Source organism: Monodelphis domestica, chromosome 1, assembly GCF_027887165.1.
Source record: "Monodelphis domestica isolate mMonDom1 chromosome 1, mMonDom1.pri, whole genome shotgun sequence".
NCBI classification, from domain to species: domain Eukaryota; kingdom Metazoa; phylum Chordata; class Mammalia; order Didelphimorphia; family Didelphidae; genus Monodelphis; species Monodelphis domestica.
This window is the reverse complement of record NC_077227.1, coordinates 393,578,403-393,604,961: the sequence shown is the minus strand read 5'-3', so window position 1 is coordinate 393,604,961 and position 26,559 is coordinate 393,578,403. Positions and strand designations below refer to the sequence as shown.

Below are 26,559 nucleotides of genomic sequence, written 5' to 3'. Positions count from 1 at the left end.
TCTCTATTTTACAGTTGAGGAAACTGAGGCCCACAGAGGTAGACTTGCCCAAGCTCACACAGTAACTGTTGGGGACAGGATTTGAATTCAGAGTTTTTTGACTCCAGACCCCAGCCATCAATCCATTCTACGACCTAGTTATAAACTCTGCTTTCTTTAAGGCTAGGGGCTCTTCCCCTGGGGGCTTTGGACTTAAAAACAAAAAAACCCTTCACTTCCCACCTTCAAATCAATACTAAGTGTCAGCTCTAGAGCAGAAGGGCAGTAAGGACCAAGCCATGGGGGTCAAGTGACTTGCCCAGGGTCACACAGCTGGAGAGTGTCTGAGGCCACATTTGAACCCAGGACCTCCCATCTCCAGGCCTGGCTCTCTATCCACTGAGCCACCCAGCTGCCCCCAACTAGAAGTCATCTTAAACTCAACATGCCCCACACTGAACCTATCCTTCCCCTTCCAAACGTGCCTAGTTACTGTTGATACCTCCTCCTCCTGGTCCCGGCAGCTCACCCCCTGGGGGCCATCTCTGACTGCCCATAGCCTAGCTGTATCTGTGGCCCATCCCTTCTCTCTGCAGGCTCTGAATCCTCCCCCTCTGGGGGTGCCATCCCGCCTGCAGGGGGCCTGCCTGCCTCAAGCCTCGCGCCTCCCCATGGCTCTCAGGAGCCAATCCTGAGCAACGTTTCCCCTGGCTGTCCCTGGCTTCCTTCAGGACCAACTCCAATCCCCCCTTCCCAGGCCCTGCTCACTCTAGTGCCGCCCCTCCGGTGACTGGTTCCTTTTCAGCGCGCCGCCGCTTGGTACCTGTTTATTTGCTCCTGCCTCTGCCAGGAGTCTGAGCTCCTTGAGGGGAGGTATTGGCTTTCCCCCCTTCCCCCCCCCCCCGGATTAACCCAGTGCCTGGCACAGAGTAGATGCCTACTAAAAACGGACTAGTTGATGACCTCATTGGCCAAGTGAGGAGGGGTTGACCAGACGGCCCTTCTGTGAGCTTCTGCGCAGACGCCCCCTTGTTGGGGAATGGAGGTCAGCAAGACCCTGGCCCGTGTGAACTTAGAAGATGGCGTCCATAACCCTTTGCCTTCTCTTCCTGATCCCTAAAGAATGACAGAGGCCTCTGGAGCTCGTCACAGCCTTCCTTTCGAGGCCTGGGTTTATCTCTTCGTAAAGTGCGAGTTCCCCGAGGGAAGGGGCTGTTTTCATGTTTGTCTTCAGAGCTCCAGCAAATGAGAGCCCAGGAATTAAGTGGCTCTGCGGGCTGGCCTCGAGGCTCATATGCCGGCTGTGTGGTCCTGGGCAAGTCCCGTCACCACTGGGTGTATCAGGCTGACTTCCCAAGATCCAAGGCCTTCAGAGAAGGTGCCAGGCTCTGTTTGTTCAAGGGAGCTCTTCACCAGGAGTTCCCTAAACCCAAGAAAACACAGGTCTGCTGGAAACACGTCCCTGGCACCTAGGGTAGGGCCTGGCGCACAGCGGCACTGGCTGACTGAATTGGATGGAATTATCTGGGTATTTCATGTACGGAGCACAAGGACAAGTTTCCTTCCCTAAATCATGAGGCAGTCAAAATAGAAGTATAAATAATATATACAATATAATCCTAACTTGGTTCATGTTTCTCCAGAAGAACCAATGAAAGCTGGGGGTGCGGGCGCGAGTCTGTGTCCCGCATGGAGTGGCCACTGCTGCTGCCGCTGCTGCCAGGGAGCAGGGCTGGGGGAGAAGAGCAGGCTGTTTACTTGGAGGGAAACTGGAGTTAGAAAGCACCGAGGCAAGTGAGGGAGAGAGAGCGGCGAGGAAACCGCGGAGAAGGCGCTCTCTAAATGCTCCCACCCGCCTTCCCTCTCCAAGGCCTCTCTTCATTCTTGGTTGGATAGCAGGATATCAGGAAAGGGAGAGGCGAGGTCACCCAGTTAGGATTCCCATTTGGAATTTCAGTTTGGAAGTAGGGCCCGAGAGAAAAGGTCAGAAGAGGAGAGAAGAGGCTGAGAAAGACAGACACAGAGAGAGACAGACAGAGGCATGCAGAGATATAGAGACAGAAAGGGGGAGACAGAAACTGAGAGGGGGGAGAGAGGGAGAGAGAGAGAGAGGGGGGGGGAGAGGGAGAGGGGGGGAGGAGAGAGAGAGAGAGGGAGGGAGGGAGAGGGGGGAGGAGAGAGAGGAGAGAGGGAGAGAGAGAGAGAGAGAGAGAGAGAGAGAGAGCCAGAGAGCCAGAGAGAGAGAGAGAGAGAGACAGAGAGAGAGAGAGAGAGACACAGAGAGAGAGAGAGACAGACAGACAGACAGACAGACAGAGACAGAGACAGAGAGAGAGAGAGAGAGCCAGAGAGGGAGAGAGAAAGAGACAGAGAGAGAGACAGAGAGAGAGAGACAGAGCCAGAGCCAGAGAGATAGAGACAGAGAGAGAGAGAGAGAGAGACAGAGAGAGAGACAGAGACAGAGACAGAGACAGAGACAGACAGACAGAGATGAGGGCAGAGATAGGGAGAAAGACAGAGAAAGGGAGAGACAGAGAGGAAAAGAGAAACAGAAATTGAGTCAGAAACAGAAAGAGAGGGAGGCAGAGAGAGACACAGAGATAGAGACAGAGAAAGAATGTGAAGGTGAGGGTGATCGTTCTTCCAGGTGGATTTGGGGGTGCAGATACTAAAACATTTTAATTTCTATAAGCACCTATGTGGAGCTGAGAGATCAATGAGACCATTCACATGTATGCTGACCTTGCTATGGGATTTGTAGGTGAAACAGAACAGAATCAGAGAAAGAACTCTTCCCCCTGCCCGCACTCCCACCCTGTATCCGGAGCCATGAGATTGAGAGTCTGTTCCTTGTTACTCTCCTTATTAGCTGAGGACAAGTCATTGCCCTTCTTTGGGCCTTAACTCTTTCATCTGTAAAACAGCAATGATACTTGCAAAACCTACCTCACAGGGTCACTGTGAGTCTCAAAGTCAATAACATAAAGTGCTTTACAAACTTTGAAGAACTATAGAAATTGCAGTTATTAATGATAATGACATGTAGTGATAATTATTACTATCCATAAAATGGGGATACAAATTGCTTTGTAAACTGTTGAGTGCCAAGGAAATAGGAACGTCACTGTCATTTCCCTTGATACTATTATAAGAACTCCACACTCCCTAGCAGAGGAAGCTTTGGTGCTAAGGATGGCAGCTGGTGCCAAGGCCCTTTCCAAGTTTTTGTTTAAATATTGACAGAACAGATTTACTTTCCAAATAAATCACACTTTCTCTTAGGGATCTCCAATTTCCAAAGTATTAAAAGGACTTAAATAAAGACAAACAAACCGTTTTCTTCTTATGTCTATTCAGGTGTATGGGAGATATAGACAGATACATCCCTCCGTCACAGCAGAATAGGCTCATAGACTTAAGTCAGAAGCACCCCTGGAGGCTCTCTCATCCAAGCCCCTCATTTTACAGGTCTAGAAAGATTGAGTGATTTGTCCAAGGCTAGACAGTAAGTGGATGAAGCAAAATTTGAATTCAGATCCCGTGACCCCACATGCAATGCTCTTTCCACTGTGCTAGTGAAGTGAATGTGTACACATCGGTGCATGTATGTGTAAAATACATGTAAGATAATACTCATTTTTCAGATGGGGAGTCTGGGTCTGAGATTTTGGCTGTGTTGGGGGGAAACTCCGCCACCAATGGAGATCAGAGATTTGCCCATAGCTTATAGTTGTAGAGTTAAACGGTTGGATGGCCTCGAAGGGCAGCTAGGCGGTGCGGGAGGCAGAGTGCCAGAGCGAGAGTCCGGAAGTTCAAATCTGGCCTGAGACACTTCCCAGCGGGGCGACCCTGGGCAAGCCACTTCACCCTGCTGGCCTCCGTTTCCTCCTCTGTCCAATGAGCTGGAGAAGACCTCTGCCAAGAAAACCCCCAGCCCCGTGGGGGTCAGGTCCCGTCGGACACAAACGAAATGAAGGAACAACCAAAAGCCCTCGCAGGCTCCAACTCTGATCCCCCGTGTTCGTGTGGGTGTATTTGGGCGTATGCCTGTGTGCGTCTGTCGTGTCTTCACGTGTGCACATTTATCCGAGTGTGCAAGGGTGCACGCCCATAAGAAGAAGTCTGCCACGCGCGGCTGCTGGTTTCCTTTTCTCATTTGTAAGCAGCTGGTGTCATTCACTCTGATGGGGGTGGGGGTGCTGCTAACATGGTGAGTGATTGTGAATAAAGATAGATATCGGAGCTCTCAGAAGCATGTGTCGGAGTCATAATCCCGACACCCCTTGTGTCAGCAAAGCAGCGGAGACATTACACCGTAATGAAATGTTCGTGTTTGATAACCGGCTAATTAGAGGAGACAATTATCCTAAACCTTGCTGACAGAGAACATGCCCCGCGCTGTGCCCCCAGCCTGCTCTCTCCCCTCCACCCCCCAAAGTGGCTCTTTCCCCTGACTGGAATAGTCTGCCTTCCTCTCTCTTCTTCAAGCACTGCTACCTCCTGGGCCAGAGAGGGGACACAAGGGAAGGGATGCTCCTCCACATCTCAGTGTGAAGGCCCGGAGCTCCTCTGACAAGGGCTGATCCAGCCAGTCCTTAGAGAATCCCAGTAGGGGCAATTGAGGTGGCTCAGTAGATATAGGGCATTAGGCTTAGAGAGGGGTGGTCTTGGGTTCAAATTTGACCTCAGACACTTCCTAGCTGTGTGACCTTGGGCAAGTCACTTAAACCCCATTGCCTAGCCCTTTCCACTCTAGTACTGAGTCTAGGATGGAAGGTAAGGGTTTTTAAAAAATAAAATAAAGTTTAAAAGTGAACACTTTTAGTAATGGAGAGCTCACTATCCCACAAGGCAGCTCATGATACCCCAGGGTCCATCTGGTTTTGAAAAAGTTATTTGGTAGTTTCAGCCTAAATCTGCTCTGCGGAGTTTCACGGAAAGTCTTAGGTCCCTTTCCTATGGTTAGAAAGCAATTGCCTTCAGATATTTGATGAAGAGATCATCTAATTCAATCCCTTCATTTTACAGGAGAAGAAACAGAGGCCTAAGTGAAAGTAGTAGGATTCAAACCCAGGCCTTTTGGCTCCGAATCCAGACTTTTCCAGAGAATCATGAAAGAGCTATAAGGAGCATTAGCGGTTGTTTAGTTCAAGTTCTTGTTTTAGGGATGAGGTGTTGAGTCCCAAAGAATAAACCAGGTGGAAGGCAAATGAGTAGTGAGCCAGGCAGTAACCAACCATTTAAGTGTTGACTACAGAACTAGGACAGCTAGGTGGCTACTAACTAACAAGTGGTGTCACCCTGGGCAAGTCTCTGTACTCTGTTTGTTCAGTTTCCTCCTCTGTAAAGTGAGCTGAAGAAGGCAATGGCAAACCATTCCAGTATCTTTGCCTCCAAATGGGGTCATGAAGAATGGGACCAACTGAATAACAGAGCTTGGATTTACATGCAAACTCCATAACTCCATATTCAGTGACTGGGTTCCCTTTAAGTCTTCTCTTCTCCAAGATAAAAGAGCTCTGGTTCCTTCTTCTGATTCTTACAATTCATGGTCTGTAGACCCTCTTGCCATTGTGGGCTTCTCCTGGAGGAGTTTCAATTTGCCCACATTCTTCCATAAATGGGTCTCTAGAACCGGACACTGCATTTTCAAATTTCAAATTATTTCAGAATTTCATTCAACACAACACTCAACTTTCATGGCCACCCTATTTCTTTTATGGTGAAGCACGTGCCCTCCTATGAACTTTAGATTACTCCACCCTACTTAGTCTAACAAAAACAGGAATGTCTACACCCATACTTAAGGATTAAGTATTTAGGAGGATGGCCTATGACAGACATGTGCTAGCAAATGACAAATCAGAAACAACTGACAGATCCCTGGGCTGTCCTAAGTCAAGCTTAAGCTACCATTGGTACATGTGAGATGCAGGAAAGTAATGTAAAAACCGTCTCCATATTTCGCATCACTTCCTCTCTCTGGTCTCTTTCTGCGGAGAGGTGGCTCTGGCAGCAGATTGCTGAGCATTTTGGCATCTTGGTGTGGTGGCAGCTATTGTCCAGGGTTGGTGGTGAGTTTTCCTTGAAACTATACTGGGAGAAGCTTAGTAGCCTAGTTCAGGTGAGGCATCTTCACTGAGCTCTCTTGGAGTTTAGGCTGATTCTTTTCTCCTTTACCTTCCAAACACTATCCCCTTATCCTCTAATCTTCTTCAAAGACCTCGTGGCAGAGGTTTTGGGTATTTTATTTGGGATTTTCTCTGGCAACCAAATTAATTTAGATTAGGTCACAACCCTAAATTATCCTTACACTCCATGTAGAGTCTGTGACAATTAACCTAGGGAAAAGCTGGCTTTCCACGTTACCCTGAAATTGGTCCATCAGTGGAGAAATTGTTAGAATATCAAGACTGGAAAGGCCCTTAGAGATCATATGATCCCAAACAGTCAGAGATTGAGGAAATTTTACAAGCCTGAGGCAGGTCAATGGCAAGGCCTCCTTGGGAAAGACTGTATGGTACATAGAAGCAGCACTGGCTTTGGAGTCAGAAGACCTGGGTTCAAATCCCACTTCTGACCCTTAGGCCTGCATTCTTTGCCTCCCTTGGTGTCTGTCCTTTTGTTTTGGGAGAAGGAAGAGGGGTGCCCAGGTATCCTAGAGTCTGGATTTTTGCAGCCAGTTTGGTGCCTGGAGGAGCAAGGCATGACTTTAGAACCTAGCCCTAGGACAGATGAGACAAGTCTTATCTGGAAGTCATTTGGATATGAACTTGGTGGGAACAAAGCTATCTAGAAATTAAGTTTGAGTCCTCTCTTCACAGGGACCAAGGCGAGACAGGGAAAAATTTGCCCTGAAGTATTAGTGGTGGTGGTGGGGATATTTGTACTTTTCTTCTTGTTATAGCCTTGAAGTAAATATCCCTTTGTATAATGTATCTGATAAAGCTCATGAAATGGAACTGGGGAGCTACTCACTGGTACCCAACAGTGGGGGTGCAACAGCCAATGGGGGCTTGATGCAACGGTAACCCCAAACCTCAAGGAACCCTAGAAGTCTGATGGGGCTTTGAGACGGTGAGTCTAGAAAGAATTCACCACCCTGGGCAAGTCATTCAAATGCCCTCGACCTCAATTTCCTAATCTGGAAAATGAGGGGGTTGAGCTAGACGACCTCTGAGGGCCCTTCCGGCTCCAGTTCAATGACCCTGTCCTACGATAATTGGTTCCTGCTGTTGCCTGCCTCTGGCTCGCACTAGGGCACTCAAGCTTTGATAAATCAAGGTAATAAGGTTTCCGGGTCAATTTAATTTTCTGGTTAACTAAGAACAAACCTAAGCCCTCTTCCCCCTTTTTTAGTCAATTTTGAAATAAGCAAACAAAATATCTTTCTACAGTATTCCAGACAACTTTTCTCCTTTAGAAGTTAGGTTCTAGTAGTTTTAGTACTTCGCCCTCGTGCTGTCATTCAGTCCAACCCCAAAACCTGACCAATTTATTTCTAGGCCAAGTTCCCCTGCAGGCCCGAGCTGGAGAAGCAAGGGCAGTGGGTGTGTAGTGGGAAGGGCCCTGGGTTCCAGTCTCCGTCTGCCTCTCACTAGCCCTGTGACCTGGGGAGGCCACTTCCTTTCTCTGTCACCCTCGTGGGCTTCTCAGTGTTTTCAGTTTGCCCATGTTCTGCCACAAGCGGGTCTCTAAAACTGCAAAATGGTGGCCTACCTCGCTGGTCTGCTGTGAGCAAAGGGCTCCGTAACAGTAAAGCACTCGAGCTGGGGGAGGCTGGCGCTGGGCCCTCCTGGAGGGGAAGCCCGGGAGCGGAGGCATTGGAGAGGAGCTCCCCAAATCCTTCTGACTCTTCAGTCCTGCCAGCTAAAATCCAACCTTGTGCAGGAAGCCCCTTCTCTCCCCCTTTGTCCTAGGACTTTCTCTCTCTGGATCAGCGCCGACTGATCCTGTGGCAGCTTTGTTCTGGATTGCCCTTGTCTTCCTTTGCATCCCCAGTGCTTAGCACAGTTCCTGGCATGGAGCAGATGCTCCATGAATGCTTGTTGACTGCCTGCCTTTGGTGCCTGGTATGCAGTAGGTACACAATAAATGTGTGTTGACCACTTGCCTTTTGCTGTCTGGGTTATAGCAGGCTCTTAATAAATGTCGGTTGGCTTTTGTGGTTTCCAGGGTGGAACTATGGAGCGTTTTATTTGTGACTTCAGAGACCAGTGCCTTTCAGGGTAGCTCTCTCCTTGTTCATCCACTTGTCCATGAGACAGGGCCTCTCTCTTTTTTCTTTTAAACCCTTACCTTCCATCTTAGAATTAATATTCTCTATTGGTTCCAAGGCAGAAGAGAGGTAAGGGCTAGACAACTGGGGTTAAGTGACTTGACCAGGGTCACCCAGCTAAGAAGAGTCTGAGGCCAAATTTGAACTCAGGACTTCCTGTCTCTAGACGTGGCTCTCCATCCACTGAGCTACCTAGCTGCCCCTAACAGTGCCTCTTTGAGCAGAGAACATCCCCTAGGATTAATTTGTGGGGCACTTGAGGTGGAAAATGTCTTTCTTTAGTAATTGAGCTAATTTAATGTTTTTAGTTCTCCATAAAACAGAATTTCTGCTCTAAGCCAAGAGAAATCCAAGGAACATGGAGGTGTTGCTTCAACTGTGCATGGGCTCTAGTGCGAAGAAGCTTGGACTTGGAGTCAGGAGGCCAGAATTCAAGTTTGGGCTCTGGACATTTACTAGCTATGTATCTAGAACAAGTATCTTCTCTCTGTCTCAGATTACTGATCAATAAAATGTGATTTTACTATATATTATGAGATTATAATGATAATAATAAAAGCTCAATTTTATCATTTGGTTCTCACAACAATCCTGTGAGGCAGGGGCCATTCTTCCCATTTTTCAGATGAGAACACTGAGGCTCAAAGAGGTTATTATAAGGAAATCCCCTTCTCAACCTTAAAATGCTATAAAAACACAAGCTATTATTATTATTGTTGAATTCCCCAGAAGTCTCGCAGCTCCGCTAGGAGGGAGGGGGCCGAATGGCAGGATGGGGGTGGCTCTTGGGGGGACCACAGCTCTTGCCCAGGGGCGAGGGGGAGGCAGAACTTTGGGGGCTGGGAACAGGTGTCCTTGAACAGCACCCAAGGACGGGGGAGCTCTCTAATCCAGCATCTGCAGCACGAGCCAATCACCAGGCAACCGATAGAAATACAAAGGAGCAGGAAATGAGGAATTTAGATACAAGAATGAGGTTTCACCCACAGAAGCTGGGAAGGAAAATGTGAAAAATGTGAAAAGGTCCTACAGAAACAACGGGTGGGGTGGAGTGGGGGTGTTTTCAGCCACTCCCTCCCTCCCTGGGCCGAAGCTAGGGGAGAGGGCTGAAGGCCCCCTCTTGGGGGGCCCTCCCTGGCCAAGGCCTACCAGGCCTGCTCCTTGGGAAGAGCTCTCTAGGCCAAAGCGGTGGTGGGAGGCTAGGAATTCCTTTTCTGGATGTTCCCAGGTGAAATGCAGAGAAGGCCCTGGAAGGGGAGAGAGCGGCCTTTGTTCTTTCTTTTATTCCCCAGAGAAAACAGGCAAATCTGCTTTAGGCCCACCTGTCCCCTGTTGGGTCCTGGGGCAAACACCCAGTTGGGGCTGCCCAGTTTGTCTTTGGAGGCAAAGGGGGCAGGGCAGGGGAAATGGAAGGAGTGTTAACCATTTGCAGTCTGGAATATAACCAGCCTCTGTATCCTGTATTTGGCTCCTCTCCGGGCCTCTGGAGGCGCTATTCGCTGCCTCACACGCGTTCTCGGCTCTGCCAACTAGCCGGCTGCGGGATGGCATTAGCTCTGGCTGCCTCCGGGGATGGCAGCCGGCCACCCCCTCGAACAGGAGGCTGAGCGATGATTTGAAACCGAACCAAACCAAACTGTCAAGCACTTTATATGGTGAGGGCTTTAATAGTCTTATCCTTCTCATTCAAAAAGAATTTTTCTCAAATGAGAGGGACAAGAAGACAATATTCAGCTCTCAATGGCACCAAAGTGCTCCCCCATTTGCATCTTATTTCGGTCTCACACCTGAGAAAGGCAGTGCGGCATGGTAGATGGAGGGTCGGCCTAGGGGCTGGCCACCTCCCCGGACACACCGGCTTTGTGACCCCGGCAGGACGCCGATCCTCTGAGGCTGCAGGGAACTCTCCCAGACTACAACTTGCAGGGGAGATGCCAGACTGCGTTGCTTGAGGGAGCCCCCTTATCCCAGGGAAACCGCAGGTCCAGGCCCTACCGCTCCTTCAGCCTCACAACAAAGGAGAAAGATGGGGCTTCTCAATCCCACTCCACAGGTGAGGAAACTGAGCAAATACCTTCATCCTTAAGCCCCAGGTTCCTTCTCTATTGAATGAAGGTCTTATCCTGGGGTCTGTTTTCATTTATGGGGGGGAAATAAATAAATAAATACATTTATGGGGGGGGGTAGCTGGGTGAGCCTTTGGATAGAGTCAAGCCTGGAGAGAGGAAGTCCTGGGTTCAAATATGACATCAGACACTTTTTAGCTGTGTGACTCTGAGTGAGTCATTTAACCCCCCCTGCCTAGACCTTACTGCTCTTCTACCTTGGAATCAATACACAGTATTATTTCTGAGATGGAAGGTAAGGGTTTAAATATATATTTTATATATAAGATATATAAATATAAATATATAATCTTATATAATATAATATAATTATATTACAACATGCTTTTATATAAATGTATAAATATATTATAATTATATATAATATATAAATATGTGGCTTTTCTTTCAATATAATTAACTTATTTTGCAATAAATAATAAAATCAATAAGTTTTATTTAAATTTGCAATAAATAATATTTTATCTTCTGTGTTTAGGAACATTATTCTGAGAAGGGTGTCTAGAAGCTTCACCAGCCTGCCCAAGGGGTCCAATACACACAAAAAAGCTAAGGACTAGACATATGCGGCCCCCTGAGGCCATGTACCGGCCCTCACTGCACTTCTGGAAGGGGCACCTCTTTCATTGGTGGTCAGTGTGGCAGCACTGCAAAACACAGCGTCACTCACGCACAGCACTACTTCCGGTGACATAGTCCTTTGTGTGGCGCCTTGTTCGGAGAGTAACTGAACAAGAACGAGGCGCCGCACAAAGGATTATGTGGCTGCACAATGGAAGATGTTAGTATGGTGAGCAGCAATCTGGGGGAGGGGATTCCGCACTGTGTATACTGCTGCCCGCTATAGTGGTGGCAGTGCTGGGCCTGTGCAAGGTGTGACAGACTCATCACAGCCAGCGCTGCAGCCTCCGCTATCCCAGACAGCATATACAGATTGGTTCATTGTTTGTTTTTTTTATAGTCCGACTCTCCAATGGTCTGAGGGACAGTGAACTGGCCCCTGTGTAAAACGTTTGGGGACTCCTGCTTTTAGCCCTCAAACACTCTGAGTAATAAATGCCAGAATCCCACCCCAAGGGCCTTGCAAACAATGGTCCAGATCTGCTGCCCAAGGCTGGACGGGCCCACTGTCAGAGGGGGCAGTGACAGCAGGAGAAATGTGCAGGATGCAGGTGGAGAAACAGAAACATGGGGCTATTTAAAGATTATGTCTAAAAAGTCAGAGATAGTGAAGGGTGTTTAAGATCTCAATCCCCTTTTACAGCGGGCAGGCAGGCAGCCTCCAGGGTTCACCTTGCCAGAGCCAACACAGACTGAAGCCCGAAGATGGGGCTCCTCGGAGACTAGCATCACTCGGCCAGGCTCATGTGGCCCGTGACTGACCGACGGGCCCTGGTGGAATTCCTCTGTAATCCTTCTGTGGCCAGAGTTCTATGGGACTCTCCTGGTGTGACAGTTCATTATTTCAGGAATGGAAACAGTCACTAGTGTTTGGTCATCATAATTCAGTGTCAGGCTGGCAGGAAATTAAGGAGAAGCAAAGTCTTCCTGCTTGGCCTCTGCAAAGGTCAGTCAGCGACAAGGATGCAGCTCCCTGACTCCTAGCTCAGCGTTCCTTCCGTTCCAATATACATTTTTTGATTTCAAAATTTACTTGGGGATGGATAGAGCTTGCCGGGAGGGCAGCGAAGTGGCACAGTGAATCTGGAGTGCCAGGCCTGAAGTCAGGGAGACTCATTTTCCCAAGATGAAACCTGGCTTCAGGTAATTCCTAGCAGTGTGTACTCTAGGCAAGTCACTTAACTCTCTTTGCCTCAGTTTCCTCATATGTGAAATGAGCTGGAGAAGGAAAATAGCAAACATTCCAGCATCTTTGCCAACAAAGCCCCAGATGAAGCTACAAAGAGTTGGACATGACTTAAAAAAAGACTAAATATGAAACATAACTTGCTGTAGTGGGGAAAAGAGGGAGGTCAGAGAATCATGGACTGCCAGGGCCAAAAGGAAGGAAGGAAAGAAACAAGCGTTTATTAAGGGTCTACTATGTGCTACAGCCTATGCTAAGAGCTTATACTAATATTCTCTCATTTGATCCCATGGATCATTTGACTGGTATTCATTATACTGAGAGGTAGTTATTATCTGTTACTTATTATTCTTTGATTATCTGCTGTTACTATCCCCATTTTACAGTTGAGGAAACAGGGAAGGGCAGAAGCTAATGACTTGTCCAGGTTACTACAGCTAGTAAGTATCTGAGGCTGGAGTTGAACTCAAGTGTTTCTGGCTCTTTGGTCCAACACTCTGGACGCTGTACTATCTATCTAGCTGCCTTTTAAAATTCCTGAACAGGATTTAGGGAGAGAAAGGGAAGGGAATAAGCATTTATAGAAGACCTACCAGAAGCCAAGTACTGCGGTAAGTGCTTTTACAAATATTCTATCATTTAATCCTCACAACAAACCTTTGAGGGAGGCGCTCTTATTACTTATCCCTGTTTTATAGTTGAAAGAATGGAGGCAAACAGAGGTTAAGTGACTTAAGTGCCCTGCCTGGCACAGAGTAATGTAATAAATACTTTTTGCAACCATCCATCCACTCACCATCGAGTCCATTTTATGAGGAAACAGGTTTGGAGAAGGGAAGTGATTTGTCTAAGGTCACCCGTTCTCCCTTTCTTGCAGTCCCATATTCTTTCTCATGATACCGTTCATTTAAACTAGCACTTGGCCTGTTCATTCTGGGAGAGCTAGAAGGCCTGTTCTTTACTATTTACGTTTCTTTCATTATTTAATAAGTGCCTACTACATACCGGGAACAGCACCAAGTTCCAGAGATATAAGGACAAGAATAAATTGATCCCTGCTCTTGAGGAGTTTACCCTCTATGGGGAGAAACGTCAGAACAACACACAAGGGTTTCTTGACTGTGGATCCTCATTACAAAGAAATTGTTCAGTCATTTCAGTCCTGTTTGACTCCTTCTGTCCCCATTTGGGGTTCTCTTGGCAAAAGCACTAGAGTGGTCTGCCATTTCCTTCTTCAACTCATTTGACAGATGAGGAAACTGAGGCCAACAGGGAGAAGGGATTTGCCCAGAGTCACAAAGCTAGGAAGTGACTGAGGTCAGATTTGAATTCAAGAAATGCATCTTCTAGATCTGACTCTGGGCCTGGGGCTCTGTCCACTGTGCTACTTAACCATCCCCTGGTCTACCTGTTCAGCTAGTCGCTGACAACAGCCTAAGGGCTTGGACCAGTCTGGAAGGGGGCTTAAGAAATTAAAAAAAATTTAGAAGATAGTTTTATTGATTTGAAAGGCAGTGAGTTAAAAAACCAACAACAAATAACCAGTCATAAAACACCTTCACTGTAGGGGGTTTGGTGGTCACAAAAAACTGCAAATTCAAAAAGGGTTTTTAGGAAAATAGTTTTTGTATTTATTTACCATTATCTCTTAAAAAGAAGCCTAAAAATAATTTGGAAAAGTGTTTTTTTTTTCCTTCTCTCTTTACCCTTCCTCCTCTTTCCTTCCTTCACTTTCTCCTTTAATATTGTCTTGTCTTTTATATTATATTCATTTCTGAGTATATTTCCCTTTTTCTTTCTCCTATTGAGTTCCATCCCTTGTAATAATGCATTTTTTAAAAGGTGAAAAATGGATTTTAGCAAAACTAACCAATATATAAACTGAGTTTGACAATATATACAATGTTCTACACCCATAGTTCCCTATCTCTGCAAAGGGCCCCTTTTTCCTTTTTACATCAGGGAATGAAATAAGTCTCTAGGGGACTTGGCCAGGTCCCATCAGCCATTAGCAGGTAGGCCAGCAAATTATTTTTGGATTAGCCCCAGTGGACAGTTCTGCATTTCCATTTCCTATCAATTGTGTTGTTGTTGATTTGTTTCAGTCATGTTTGACTCTTAGTGACCCCATATGGGATATTCCAGGAAAAGATATTGGGTGGTTTGCCATTTTCTACTCTAGCTCATTTTATGGATGAGGAAACGGAGGCAAACAGGGTTAAGTGACTTGTCCAGGGTCACATAGTAAGGAAGTGTCTGAGGCCAGATTTCAACTCAAGGAGATGAATTTTCCCAACTCAAAGTCTGGTGCTCTATCCACTGTGCCATCTCACTGCTCTTGAAAGCACCCACCACTCCCTATTTATACTCTTTCCAGATGCTACTAGAACATGCTCCCAAATTATTCTGTATTTATTTTATATATATATCATTATATTACATCATATTATTATATTACATATAATATGTTTATTTTTTAAAATGTTAATCATAAACATGGTTAATTATAAATATCTTGAATTTATTCTATATAATAATTTTCTGTGTCCATGTTGCTTCCAATAGAATGTAAACTCCTTGAAAGCAACTGCTTCTTGTCATCGTAGCTTCAAAGCCTAGTACAATACTGGCACACAGTGGGTGTTTAATATACTTCCTATTTTTAAAAAAAAGATGAAAAAAACCACCCTTATTGTCCATCTTAGAATCAATACTCTATGTTGGTTCCAAGGCAGAAGAACAGTAAGGGCAAGGCAGTGGGAGTTAAGTGACTTGCCTAGGGTCACACAGCTAGAAAAATATCTGAGGGCAGATTTGAACCCAGAACCTCCCATCTCTCGTTCTGGATCTCTACCAGACCGAGCTACCTAGCTGCCCTCTAATAAACCCTTATTAACTGACCAATGGGTTACATCTGCCGCTGTAAAGCTTTTAGTGCCACACCAAACATACTTGCAGTGTGGATGAATCCCAAGAGCGGTAGATTAAACCCCAACTTCTCTGGGAAGTCTTCCCCAACTACTTCAACCAATACGCATGTCTCCTAGGGCTTTTATAACACAATCAAGTGTTGATTGTTTTTTCGTGTACTGTGCGATATGGGTGAGTCTTGTCTCCTCAAAAAGAGCTCAAGGGATGGGGGCAGCTGGGTAGCTCAGTGGACTGAGAGCCAGGCCTAGAGAGGAGGTCCTAGGTTCAAATTTGGCCTCAGACACTTCCCAGCTGTGTGACCCTGGGCAAGTCACTTGACCCCCACTGCCTAGCCCTTACCACTCTTCTGCCTTGGAGCCAATACACAGTATTGACTCCAAGATGGAAGGTAAGGGTTTAAAAAAAAAAAAGAGCTCAAGGGAGCTCTGTGAAGGCAGACGTTGCATCCACATTGGCATCTGCTGAGGGCTGAGCACCTCATCACTCCAGACGGTAAAAGCCCCCCAAGCCAGAGGCAAGGAGGCCTGGAACACAACGGCGCTTTCCTGGCTCAGGCCTCGACCTCGACCTCGACCGATGGACCCACTGAGGACTAGTGTCTTAGGCTCCTCAGATCTCCTGGCCAGGCCAGGCTGTCTCGGACGAGGCTTCAGGAAGGCAGGGAAAGTGGGAAGCAGGACTGGAGAGGCGAAATGCTTCCTCTACTGGGCTGCCCCACCAAGATGGCGGCCTCTCTGAAATCAACGACATTCTCCCCTCCTCCCAGCCTGGCCAAGCTGGTGCAGATTTATACTATGACCTGTAATGGCTGCAGAATGGGCCATGAGGGCTTATCAGAAGACTGACACCACGCTGGGAAAAGGCACTGTCTTACACAATTTTGTAGCCATCTAAATACATACTTATCCTTCTGTGTCTTTGAGGTTTTAACACTACCTGCATTCTCTTATGCTAACTAGTAAATCTATTCATTCCTCTATTTATTCTTCCCTTTTATGGTATAAATTTGCCTGATCCAAGATCAACCTAGTGTGGTGGTGGTGGGATCACAATTTTCACCTAGAAGGAACCTAAAAGGGCAGAGAATCCAGGCTTTTCATTCTTCAGATGAGGAAATTGAGGCACAGATAGATCAAGAGACTTGCCCATTGTCACACAGCTCATAAGGGTCAGAGGCAGGATTTGAAAACTATATTCTTCCAGTCTCCAAGGCCACAGTACTTGTAGGGGTTGGATTATAACCACACACTATATCTTAAGGACTCTTTGACATATACCAAGATGATAGCAATGACTCTCAAAATCAAAGGGACATGGAATGGGGCAGCAAGGTGGCTCAGTGGGTAGAGAGCCAGGGCTGGATACGGGAGTTCCTGGGTTCAAAGTTCCTAGCTGTGTGACCCTAGGCAAGTCACTTGACCACCACTGCCCAGCCCTTACTGCTCATCTGCCTTGGAACCAATATACAGTATTGATTCTAAGATAGAGGGTAAGGGTTAAAAATTTTTTTTTCTTAAAAGGACAGGGTACACAATCCTGGATCATTCTGTTTTTGGCAATCTGTTGTATGTGGGTGTGCAGCCACTGTGCCCTTCTTAGCTTCTGGATGGCCTTTAAGAAGTTGCCCACAAAAGTTCGGCCAGCCTAGTTTTGTCCCATTATTTAGCCTTTGAGCCAATGATAAGGGAGACTTGGGAATTTTCCAGAGGCCTGAGAAATGTTTCTTCTTGGAAGGTCCTGCCTTCCTCCATCTCTGACCATTTAACCCTCAGAGGAAAAGAAGTTTTTCTCAAAGATGCTCCATGGCCCTAGGCAGTCCCATGGGTCTGTACTTTGGTTTCTGTTGGGAAATTAGGGTGTTGGCTGAAAACTTGATATTATGAGTTTGGTGTCTCATTGACAGACCATCATCCATCCCAACTCTTGGGGGGAATGTGGGAAGACTCTAGGTAGAAATTGGGGGCTGGGATCACTGGGGGATGACCAGATGACCATGGGGGAAGGTGACGTTGACACTTGGAAGAGTTGAACACATTTCTTCTAGGCCTGTCGCGTAGGCACCAGACATTGCTTTTCCCAGGAGTAAGCTTGGCTCCCCGGATATCCTGCCATTCCCACAGGGCCATATTCCTAAGGGAGGCCCCAGCATCCTTTCCCATAAGCCCCTAAGCCCCAGACCTCACTTGAACAAATGACTTACCTGCTTTTGCTCCTCTCCCAGGCTGTCCCACATGGAGGCCACAATCTTGGACACATCCCCAAAGGTGGCGTTGGGGTTCTGTCCCTTGATGGCCGCTTGTGTGTCCCTGAAAAACAGGGCATAGGCTGACACGGGCTTCTGGGGCTCATTGGGGTCCTTCTTCTTCTTCTTCTTTTGACTCTTGGGCTTTTTGCCCAGGTCAGCAGAGGGTCTCTTTTCTCCAGTGACCTGTTTGGGGATGAAGGAGATGTGGTATTAGGCACTGCAGTCACTGAGAATTTGGCTAGGGATAGATAGCTCAGGCTCCACCTGGTTCTACTTTCCCACAGACTCCATCCTCTGGATAACCCAGAAGCTGGTTTTGGCCTCAACAGGGGAGTCTACAAAGTCTTCAAAGCCCGGCAAAAACCCGAGTGTCCATCTGTCCAAAGTAAAGCCACCAACTTCCCCCAGGGGCCTCTTAAGAACATTCTCTGGTACCATGACACAGTGGGAAGAACAATGGCTCTGAAGGCAGAGGATGTGGGTTTGACACACACTACCTGTGTGACCTTGGGCAAGTCACTTAGCTTACTTGAGCCTCAGTTTCCTCATCTGTAAAATGAAAAGGTTGGAACAGATGGAATCTGAGATCCCTTCCATTTCTAGACCTTTGGTCTAACGATAGATACCTCTATGGACTGTTCTGGGAGTTGATTGCTTTCTCTGCATTGGGTTTCTTCAGTCATTTTTCAGTCACATCTGACCCTTTATGACCCCATCTGGGGTTTTCATGGGAAAGACACTGGATATATCCTTCTTGGGCAGTAACCAGGATGGGACACAGAGGGGGCTCACTGGCTCAGCCCTCTCTCCACTTTGCCAGCTGTTTTGCCATTGACAAATGGAACCACTTAGCTAACAACGTGAATGTACAGTGAGAAGAGAGATTTGTAGCGGGCTGCTTCTGTGTATGCTGGTGAAAGCAGAGCTCTCGGGAGTGTGTAGCATGGGAGGGGGGTGGCATCGCGCCCGGAGCAATGAAACTGGGTTCACATCCTGGATCTGCCATTTATAATCTGTGTGACCTGAGAAGAGTCATACCTAAGGCCTCTCTGGGCCAAGCCGGGGTCAAGGGAGAGGGGAGAGGGGAAGAGGACAAAGGGAGAGAGGGAGAGAAACAAAGACAGAGATGGGGAGAAAGACACAGAGAGAAATGGAGGGAGGGGGAGAGAGGAGAGAGAAGGAGGGATGGAGGCAGAGATAGACAGATGGGGGAAAGAGGGAGAGAGAGAAAGAGAGAGGGAGGGAGGGAGGAGAGGAGAGAGAGAGAGAAAAGAGAGACAGACAGAGAAAGGGAGGGAGACAGAGGTAAAGAGAGAGGGTGAGAAAGAGAGAGAGAAGGAGGGAGGGAGGGAGAGAGAGGAGAGAGAAGGACGGATGGAGGGAGAGATAGACAGATGGGGGAAAGAGGGAGAGAGAGAAAGAGAGGGGGAGGGAGGGAGGAGAGGAGAGAGAGAGAGAAAAGAGAGACAGACAGAGAAAGGGAGGGAGACAGAGGTAAAGAGAGAGGGTGAGAAAGAGAGAGAGAAGGAGGGAGGGAGGGAGAGAGAGGAGAGAGAAGGAGGGATGGAGGGAGAGATAGACAGATGGGGGAAAGAGGGAGAGAGAGAAAGAGAGGGGGAGGGAGGGAGGAGAGGAGAGAGAGAGAAAAGAGAGACAGAGAGAAAGGGAGGGAGACAGAGACAGAGGGAAAGAGAGAGGGTGAGAAAGAGAGAGACAGAGACAGAGACAGACAGGGGGAAAGAGAGGGAGAGAGAGAAGGAGGGAGGGAGGGAGAGAGGAGAGAGAAAGATAGAGAGAGAGGGGGGGGGGAAGGAGAAAGGGAGAGAGGGAGGAGAGAAGAGAGAAGGAAATAGAGACAGAGAGTGAGGGTACACATGCCAGGTGATCTTTTAACTTTCCCTCCAGGTCTCAGGTCTGTGGTTCTACAACACTGCCTAGTACTAGAGGCTATATTTTAGCTGGCCAAGTCAGGAGCTGTGCAAATATTTTCTGTTCATCAGTCCTTGCCTGGTCATTAGCCCAGCTTTGGGAGAGCAGCATTTGTCAAATGGACAGCTGCCCATTAGTGAATGTGCAGAGAAGCCAACCAATGTATTTAATTTAAGCCTGCCAGGCTGGAGCTTGGATTAAAGTCATTGGAGGTGAAAGGGTACCTTATTAAGGGAAGCACTGCCTAACTTAGTGTCATTCAGCCATTAGGGAGCTGGGGGGGGGGGGCATCTACTTTCTGTCTTAATCTCCTTTGATCCATCTTATGCTAAAAAAAAAAAAAGTTCCTTCAGTGATCATCAGCATGTCAGGATTGTGCTTCAAACGGCTAGTCTCAGTCAACTCTTCTTATTCTTTGGCCCTGGAGCCTCTGGCCAACCTTTCCACGAGTCACTAAATGAGTCCTATTCAGGCCTGCAACCCCACGTCATGAGGTTTCTCAGACTTTAGTAAGGTATAAGATAGGCTGAGGACAAAGTCTCAGGCAGAGCAATATCTGGTTTGAACACACACACACACACACACACACACACACACACACACACACCCCTTTCCCCTTCCCCCAACAGCCTAGAGACCACACTTCCTGTTGACAAAAACCAGGGTATCATGTGGCTATATTTGACTGGGATTGGATCCAGTGGAAAATGACTAAAGACCATGCTTTCAAAACACATTTGTGTGAATATGATTACATAGACCATATATTAATATATAATCAATAATTATATAAGATATACTAGAAATATTATGTAATATATAACACGAAAATCCATAATCTACCCACCCATAATCATGCGCACACACACGTGCATAGATATAGTAAATATATCTGTAACCCACTCATATAATGTAACATCTGAAAATGGTGGATTTGAATCTTTCTGAGAGCTCATGAGAGCATTTTAAAGAGGTGCTCCCTCACTCTAGGGCACAGGGGAGTCACAGGTGTGGGTGTGTAGAGAAAGAAATTCAGGTTTTGGGATCAATCCTGGTTGATGGGAATATATGGTCTGGAAGATGCTTATTAATTAGTTAATTAATTAGTTAATTAGACATTCACAAAGAAGGCAATAGATCCTCTTTGTGTTGTGGTTGATGATTCTCTAAGTTCCTGCTGGGCTCTACCAGCCTGTGCCTCTGCTTGGCTTTATTGTAGTTTCAGACTCATAGAACCTACTGCTACTATCTGTGATTACTCTCTCTCTCTCTCTCTCTCTCTCTCTCTCTCTCTCTCTCTCTCTCTCTCTCTCTCTCATCTTTTTCCCCTTCTCTCTCTCTTTCTCCCTTCCTCCCTTTCTGTCTGTCTCTCTTTCTCCCTCTCCCCATTCCTTCTTCTCTGTGTCTCTGATTTGTTCCTCTCGCCTGCCCTCCCTTTTTTTCTCCCCCACCCCTTACCCTTATCTAATTCTATTTTCTTCTCCTTTCCCCATTCCTTTTTTCAAGCAAACAGGAAAAGATCTTGGTCTTTTTTCTATTACTCAATCAGGAAGTATTTATTAATTACCTACTATGTACTAGGTTCTAGGGATACAAGGATATCAATAAGTTCCTATCCCTCCAGGTATATAAAGAGAGATGATATATGCTCATATAAGAATATACAAAATTTATATAACATAACATAACATAACATAACATAACACCATATTGTCATTTCGGGCAGGGAGGCACTAGCAAGAAGGGGGGGGGGGTTCCTATGACTTTTATGAAGTATTTTCCAACAAAGGGACTGCTCCTACCTTGTAATGAGCTTCTGTCTCCTCTTCCTGAGTGGAACTGGAGGGGGATGGAGTGGCCGATTTACTTCCTGGGGGTGATGGGGAGCCATGGCTCACTCCACTCCTGATGCCCATCTGTGAAATCAGCTGCGACTGGCTGAGGGCACTCATGTGACCAGCAAGCATCGTGGGGCGATTGAGCAGGGACACCTGTCTGCTGGAGTCGTAGGATGATGCTTCTGCATGGACCATCTCCTGGATCTGAGTGAGGAGAAACATGTTTTAAGAATAAAAATATTTTCCCATGGGTTTGTAAAACACACATCATAAGCGAGAATTAAGGAATCAAGAGTTCAAAACCTTTAGCTACTGGTCAGAAATGAACCCTCCTTGATCAGAGGATTCCCTGTATATAGTGGGAAAGGTCAAATGGGAACTCTTTTGGCCCCCTGAAAACCCTGTTGCCTTTGGACCCTTGCCAGCCAATAGGATTATAGAAGCATGGATTTAGAGCTGGGAAAAAAAATCTCATGAATCCATCTAGTCCAATTCCCTCATTTTTGTAGATGAGGAAAATGAGGTCCATATAGATTAAGTGACTTGACTAAGGTCATCCAGCTAGTGAATGGAAGGGCTAGGATTTGAACCCAAGTCCTCTGACTCTAGATGCAATATTCTTTCCACAGTATCAAGCTGCTTTATTGATTGGGGACAGATTGTGGTAGGCTTGAAATGACAAGCTAAGAAGCTTATAAGTAATGAAAAAAATAATTACATGTATACAAATATAATTTTTTCCTACTTTAAATAACATTTATTTCAGATTTATACATTATGCCTCGTTCAGTCACCAAACATTTTCTGTTGTTAGATTTCTAAAAAAAAGAATCATTTTTCAAAAGCAGGAAGGAGGGAAAGTTATATTTTTAATATATAAGCAATAAAACAATGCTGATTTTGAATTCAACAGATAGGACACAAGGAAGATAGAGGAGTAACCTTCAGATCTGCCCTGGGGCCAGGTTCCACCATGACTCCCATACCTCTTTGCAACTTCCCCTTTCCCTCCCCCTGCCCTGTCCGGTTGCTGGTTGAAATGTGGTCACCAACAGCCTTTACACAGTCATCTCTGCACCTCAGTAGGCTAGGTCTGGGTCAGCTACACACGTCACTGTTAGCCCCCAGCCACAAGCCAGATAGCTCGCCAGAAAAGGTCAAGTAGGCCACCACCGCGGCTAATAATAGACTAGTGCAACAGTCTCCTAGTCTCCCTGCCTCAAGAATCCCTAATCCATCTTCTGCTCAGCTGCCCAAGAGATCTTCCTTAGACACAGATCCCACCACGACAGTCCCCTCTCAACAAACTCCAACGGATCCCTACTGCTTCCAGAAACGGAGAAAGCTGGCACATAAAGCTCTTTACAACCTGCTCCTTTCTTTCCCAGTTCTTTAAAACATGTTTCCATAGGCTCCATGGTCAAGCCATCATGGCCTGTCAGCATGTCCTTGTACACAACAAGGCCCTTCTCCCATCTTCATGTCTTGCATGGCTGCCATACTCTCTCTCCTCACCTCTGACTCAGTTTCCCTGGATTTCTTAAGGACTCAGTTCAAAGCCTACCTCTGTAGGATGCTCCTTTCCTCCCCTCCTAGGGTGTTTTCTCTTTGTTTATATCTTAGAGTTACGATATTGCCTTTCCCACTAGAATGTGAGCTCTTTGAGGACCAAGATTGCTTGCCTTCTCATCCCTTCCTCTTCTTTCTCATGGAGTACCTAGCCCAGAACATGTATGAATAAATACTTTTTGACTGAAGAGAACTGAATAAGCATTTACACAGTGTCCATTATGTGACAGGCACTCTGTTGGGCACTTTATAATTATTATCTCATTTGATCCTCACAACAACTCTGTCATCTCCATCTTACAAATGAGAAACCTGAGGATGGGGAGTTAAATGACTAGCCCAGGGTCCCACAGTTGGTAAGTATCTGAGGCTAGATTTGAACTCAAATCTTCCTGATTCTAGGTCTAGAACTCTATCTGCTATACCACCTAGCTTCCTGGTGGAAGTGACTAATAATTGCTAATTGAACTAGGCCTGAGAAATATTGCCCTGGGCCAGCTTGAGAGATCTCTGGCAGAGGGACCAAGGGAGGAACAGGAGGGCTAGTCATAGATCTCCTAGAAATTAAGCCCTAAGGATATACCCTGGCGTCAGAAGCTCCCTTGATAACTTGGTTTGGGACCACTGCCTACCAGTTGGCTTCAACAACCTATAGCAATGATGGTGAACTTTTAGAGACTGAGTGCCCTCAGGCTGCACGTGAGCCCCACCCCTGCTCTTCCCCAGTCAGGGGAGGGAGTAAACACTTCTATTGGGCAGCTGGGCACAGGGGTGGGTCATGTGAGTAATGTCCTCAGGTGTGGTGGAGAGGCGAAGGAGAACAGCTCCCTCTGGCATGCTCCAGCACATGTGCCATAGGTTCACCAACATGGACCTATAGTGACATTTTTTAGCCTGCTGTGTGAAGAAGTGATCACTTCCTCAATCCAGGGCAACCTTGCAGGGGGCAGCTGTGCTGGGAGATGCCAGGATTTGTTCTCTTAAGTCTTTCTATCCTTCAAGACTGTTATATGAAATATATATTTTTCTCCTAGAATAGAAGCCTGATCCATCAAAGTGAGATATGTGTGAAGGAAGGATTGGGGGTGTCAGCTGTTACCATTCTATCAATTAATCAACAAAGAACCAATTCATTTATTTAGTGTCTATAATGTACAAAGAAACATGATAGAGTGATTATTCTCCAAGGCAGAAATGCCTGCCTTAAAGTCTTTCCTTTGTAATTTACTGGCTGTGCGGCTTCTGGGCAAATAACCTCTCAATGCCCTAGCCAACTTCCTAAGACTAAAATGTGCAGAATAGGTGCAATAGATTCAGGTGCAGTGGATAGTGTAAGGCCTTAAGCCAGGAAGTCTCTTCTTCCTGTGTGACCTCAGGAAAATCATTTAACCCTATTGGTTTCTGTTTTCTCATCTGGAAAATGAGCTAGAGAAAGAAATGGCAAACCACTCCAGTATCTTGGCCAAGAAAACCCCAAACAGGGTTATTGAGAGTCGAACACAGAAGAAATGACTGAACAATGACAACAAAAAATATCCTAACAAAAAATATCCTTTTCCCCCAGACTCCTTCCATTTCTGATGTTTACTGTGTTTATAACATCAGGGGAGGAGGAGGAAACATGGGGTTCCGGGATTTCTCTAGCCTCCCTCAAGGGCCCAAGAATGGTTTCCTCCAGATGAAGGCTCCTGGCTTGGATGAGATGAAGATAATGGAGAATGGAGAGGCAGGCAGGTTTGAATGGAGCTCAATGAGCCCATCAGGGTGCCGTGCCCTGCAGATCTCTGGCTCACACAGCCTGCCACCCTGAAAGGTGTCTGTGGGATGGAAGGCTGAAAGGCACCGGCTGGTACAATGAGGTGTTGGAAGGCTCACCGTTAAGCCTCTTTCTTTGAGTCGGAGCCAAGTTGGGTGGCCTCAGAGACACCTCCCATCTCAACCACAGCCTTTGGGTCCCTAGGCACCAGGTGGCTGATACCTTAGAGAGGTTGGGGAGGGGGCTGGGTGAAAACCAAAATATAGGTCACCAGGCCGCAGGTCGTCAGCCGAACTCGACTGAGAGCTCCTGGAGACCAGGCAGCAGGCCTTCTTCATCTCTGTCTCCCCACAAGCACCCCCTCCTAACTGTTTAGATCTACAGACAGACCCCTTATTATGTGCTAGGCACCGGGTTAAGGGCTGGGACCGAGACAGCACGAAGGACCGGATCCCTGTAAGACCAAGGGAAGGGTCACCTATCAGAGCCCAGGGGCCCCGGGGGAGTGAAGCAACAAACAAGGAACCCATGGATGGTTTTTTCTGGAGAATTTAGCCTAGCCTCTAAAGAACGACTTAATCCTTTGGTGTTAAGAAAATGAATGGGGGTGGGGGTGGATAGGGTATGTGAAAGGGATCAGATAAACAAATTAGAGATATGCTATATATAAGGGACTCCTTGATCTAGAGGCCAGTGAGCTGAAATTGAAGTGAGGAAGAGCTGAACTGGAATCCTGCCCCAGACTCTTAATATTTGTTCCATTCTGGGCAAGTCCCTTACTTTCTCAACCCGTTTTCTTACCCCTAAAATGGGGATAATAACAGCATTTACTAAGTTCCCACCCCCTCCTTAAATCATAGCAGTACAATAGAAGGAACATTTTTTTTTTTGGCCCAAGATTTGGCATTTATAGAAAATTCAACTGTGTGACCCTGGGCAAGTCATTGCCTAGTCCTTACTGCCCCCTTTTTTTTTTGGCCTTAGAACCAATATACAGTATTGATTCTAAGATGGAAGGTAAAAGTTTTTAAAAAAAGAACTCAATTTCTATTTAAGCCATAAAAGGCAGAAGTGATATCATGGTTAGAGAGATGGCCTTGGAGCCAGAAAGTCCTGGGTTCAAGTTCTGTCTGTAATACAGCCTGACTGTGTGACTGGGCAAATCATTTAACCTTTCCATGTCCCAGGCTACTCTGGAAACTAAGTATAACAGAGAAGGTCTCACCCTGTATTGGCAGAGAGAAGAGGAGCTCCTTAAACTGGAAATTCCACAAGTGCAGGAAAGACACCACCATTTAGACAATGGCAGACAGATTGGCCCTATTTTGTCATAGCCCGGTAAGGAGGATGGAACCAAAACCCAAGACAAGACATCCCTGTAGGGCCTGTGAGAAAGGCTTCGTGTTCTGCAAGCTGCACGCCACGCAGCCCGGCTGCACCTCACTTATCTCTCGCTCTCAGGAAGTGGGCCTGGTTCATAGAACTGAATTTCCCAAATAAATGAATGAGGTTCACATCTGCAAAGCACTAAACAAGGTGGGTTTTTTTTTTCTTTCCATCTTAGGTGGAAACTTTGCTGATGAACTGCATGCATATGCTCCTCCTCCTCCCTTAGAATCAATTCTAAGACAAGAGTGGCAAAGGCCAGGCAATTGGGGTTTAAGTGACTTGTAGCTACTAATTGTCTGGGGCCAGATTTGAACTCAGGTCTTCCTAATTCTAAGCCTGGTGCTCTATCCTCCATGCTACCTGGCAGCCACTCTTCCTTGTTTTATTATTATTATTTAAACCCTTACCTTCTGTCTTAGACTCAATACTGCATATTGGTTCCAAGGAAGATGAATGGTAAGAGCTAGGCAATGGGGGTTAAGTGACTGGCCCAGGGTCACATAGTTAGGAAGTGTCTGAGTTCATATTTGAACCCAGGACTTTCCGTCTCTAGGCCTGGCTCTCCATCCACTGGGCCACCCAGCTGGCTCTCTTCCTTGACTTCTTGCAGAGGGTCCTGAGAATTGTTCAAACGTTCCCTTGAGATTCAGGGTCTCATTTCTGGGATGTAACAAGAAGTATTTCAGAGGTTTAGTTTAGTCCTCGAGGGTAA

General features: G+C 46.7%; 1 protein-coding gene across 2 annotated transcripts in view; it reads right to left on the bottom strand.

The window, feature by feature from the left end:
- The window catches only part of TOX2 (TOX high mobility group box family member 2), a 335,418-nt gene that overhangs the window by 20,489 nt on the left and 288,370 nt on the right, over positions 1-26,559 (bottom strand). For both annotated transcript variants that reach the window (XM_001381268.4, XM_007474193.3), the window contains exons 4-5: positions 21,098-21,337; positions 17,322-17,549 (exon numbers count right to left, since the gene is read on the bottom strand). In XM_001381268.4, the coding sequence (XP_001381305.2) occupies positions 17,322-17,549; positions 21,098-21,337 (468 nt within the window). The remainder of the gene's footprint in view (positions 1-17,321; positions 17,550-21,097; positions 21,338-26,559) is intronic.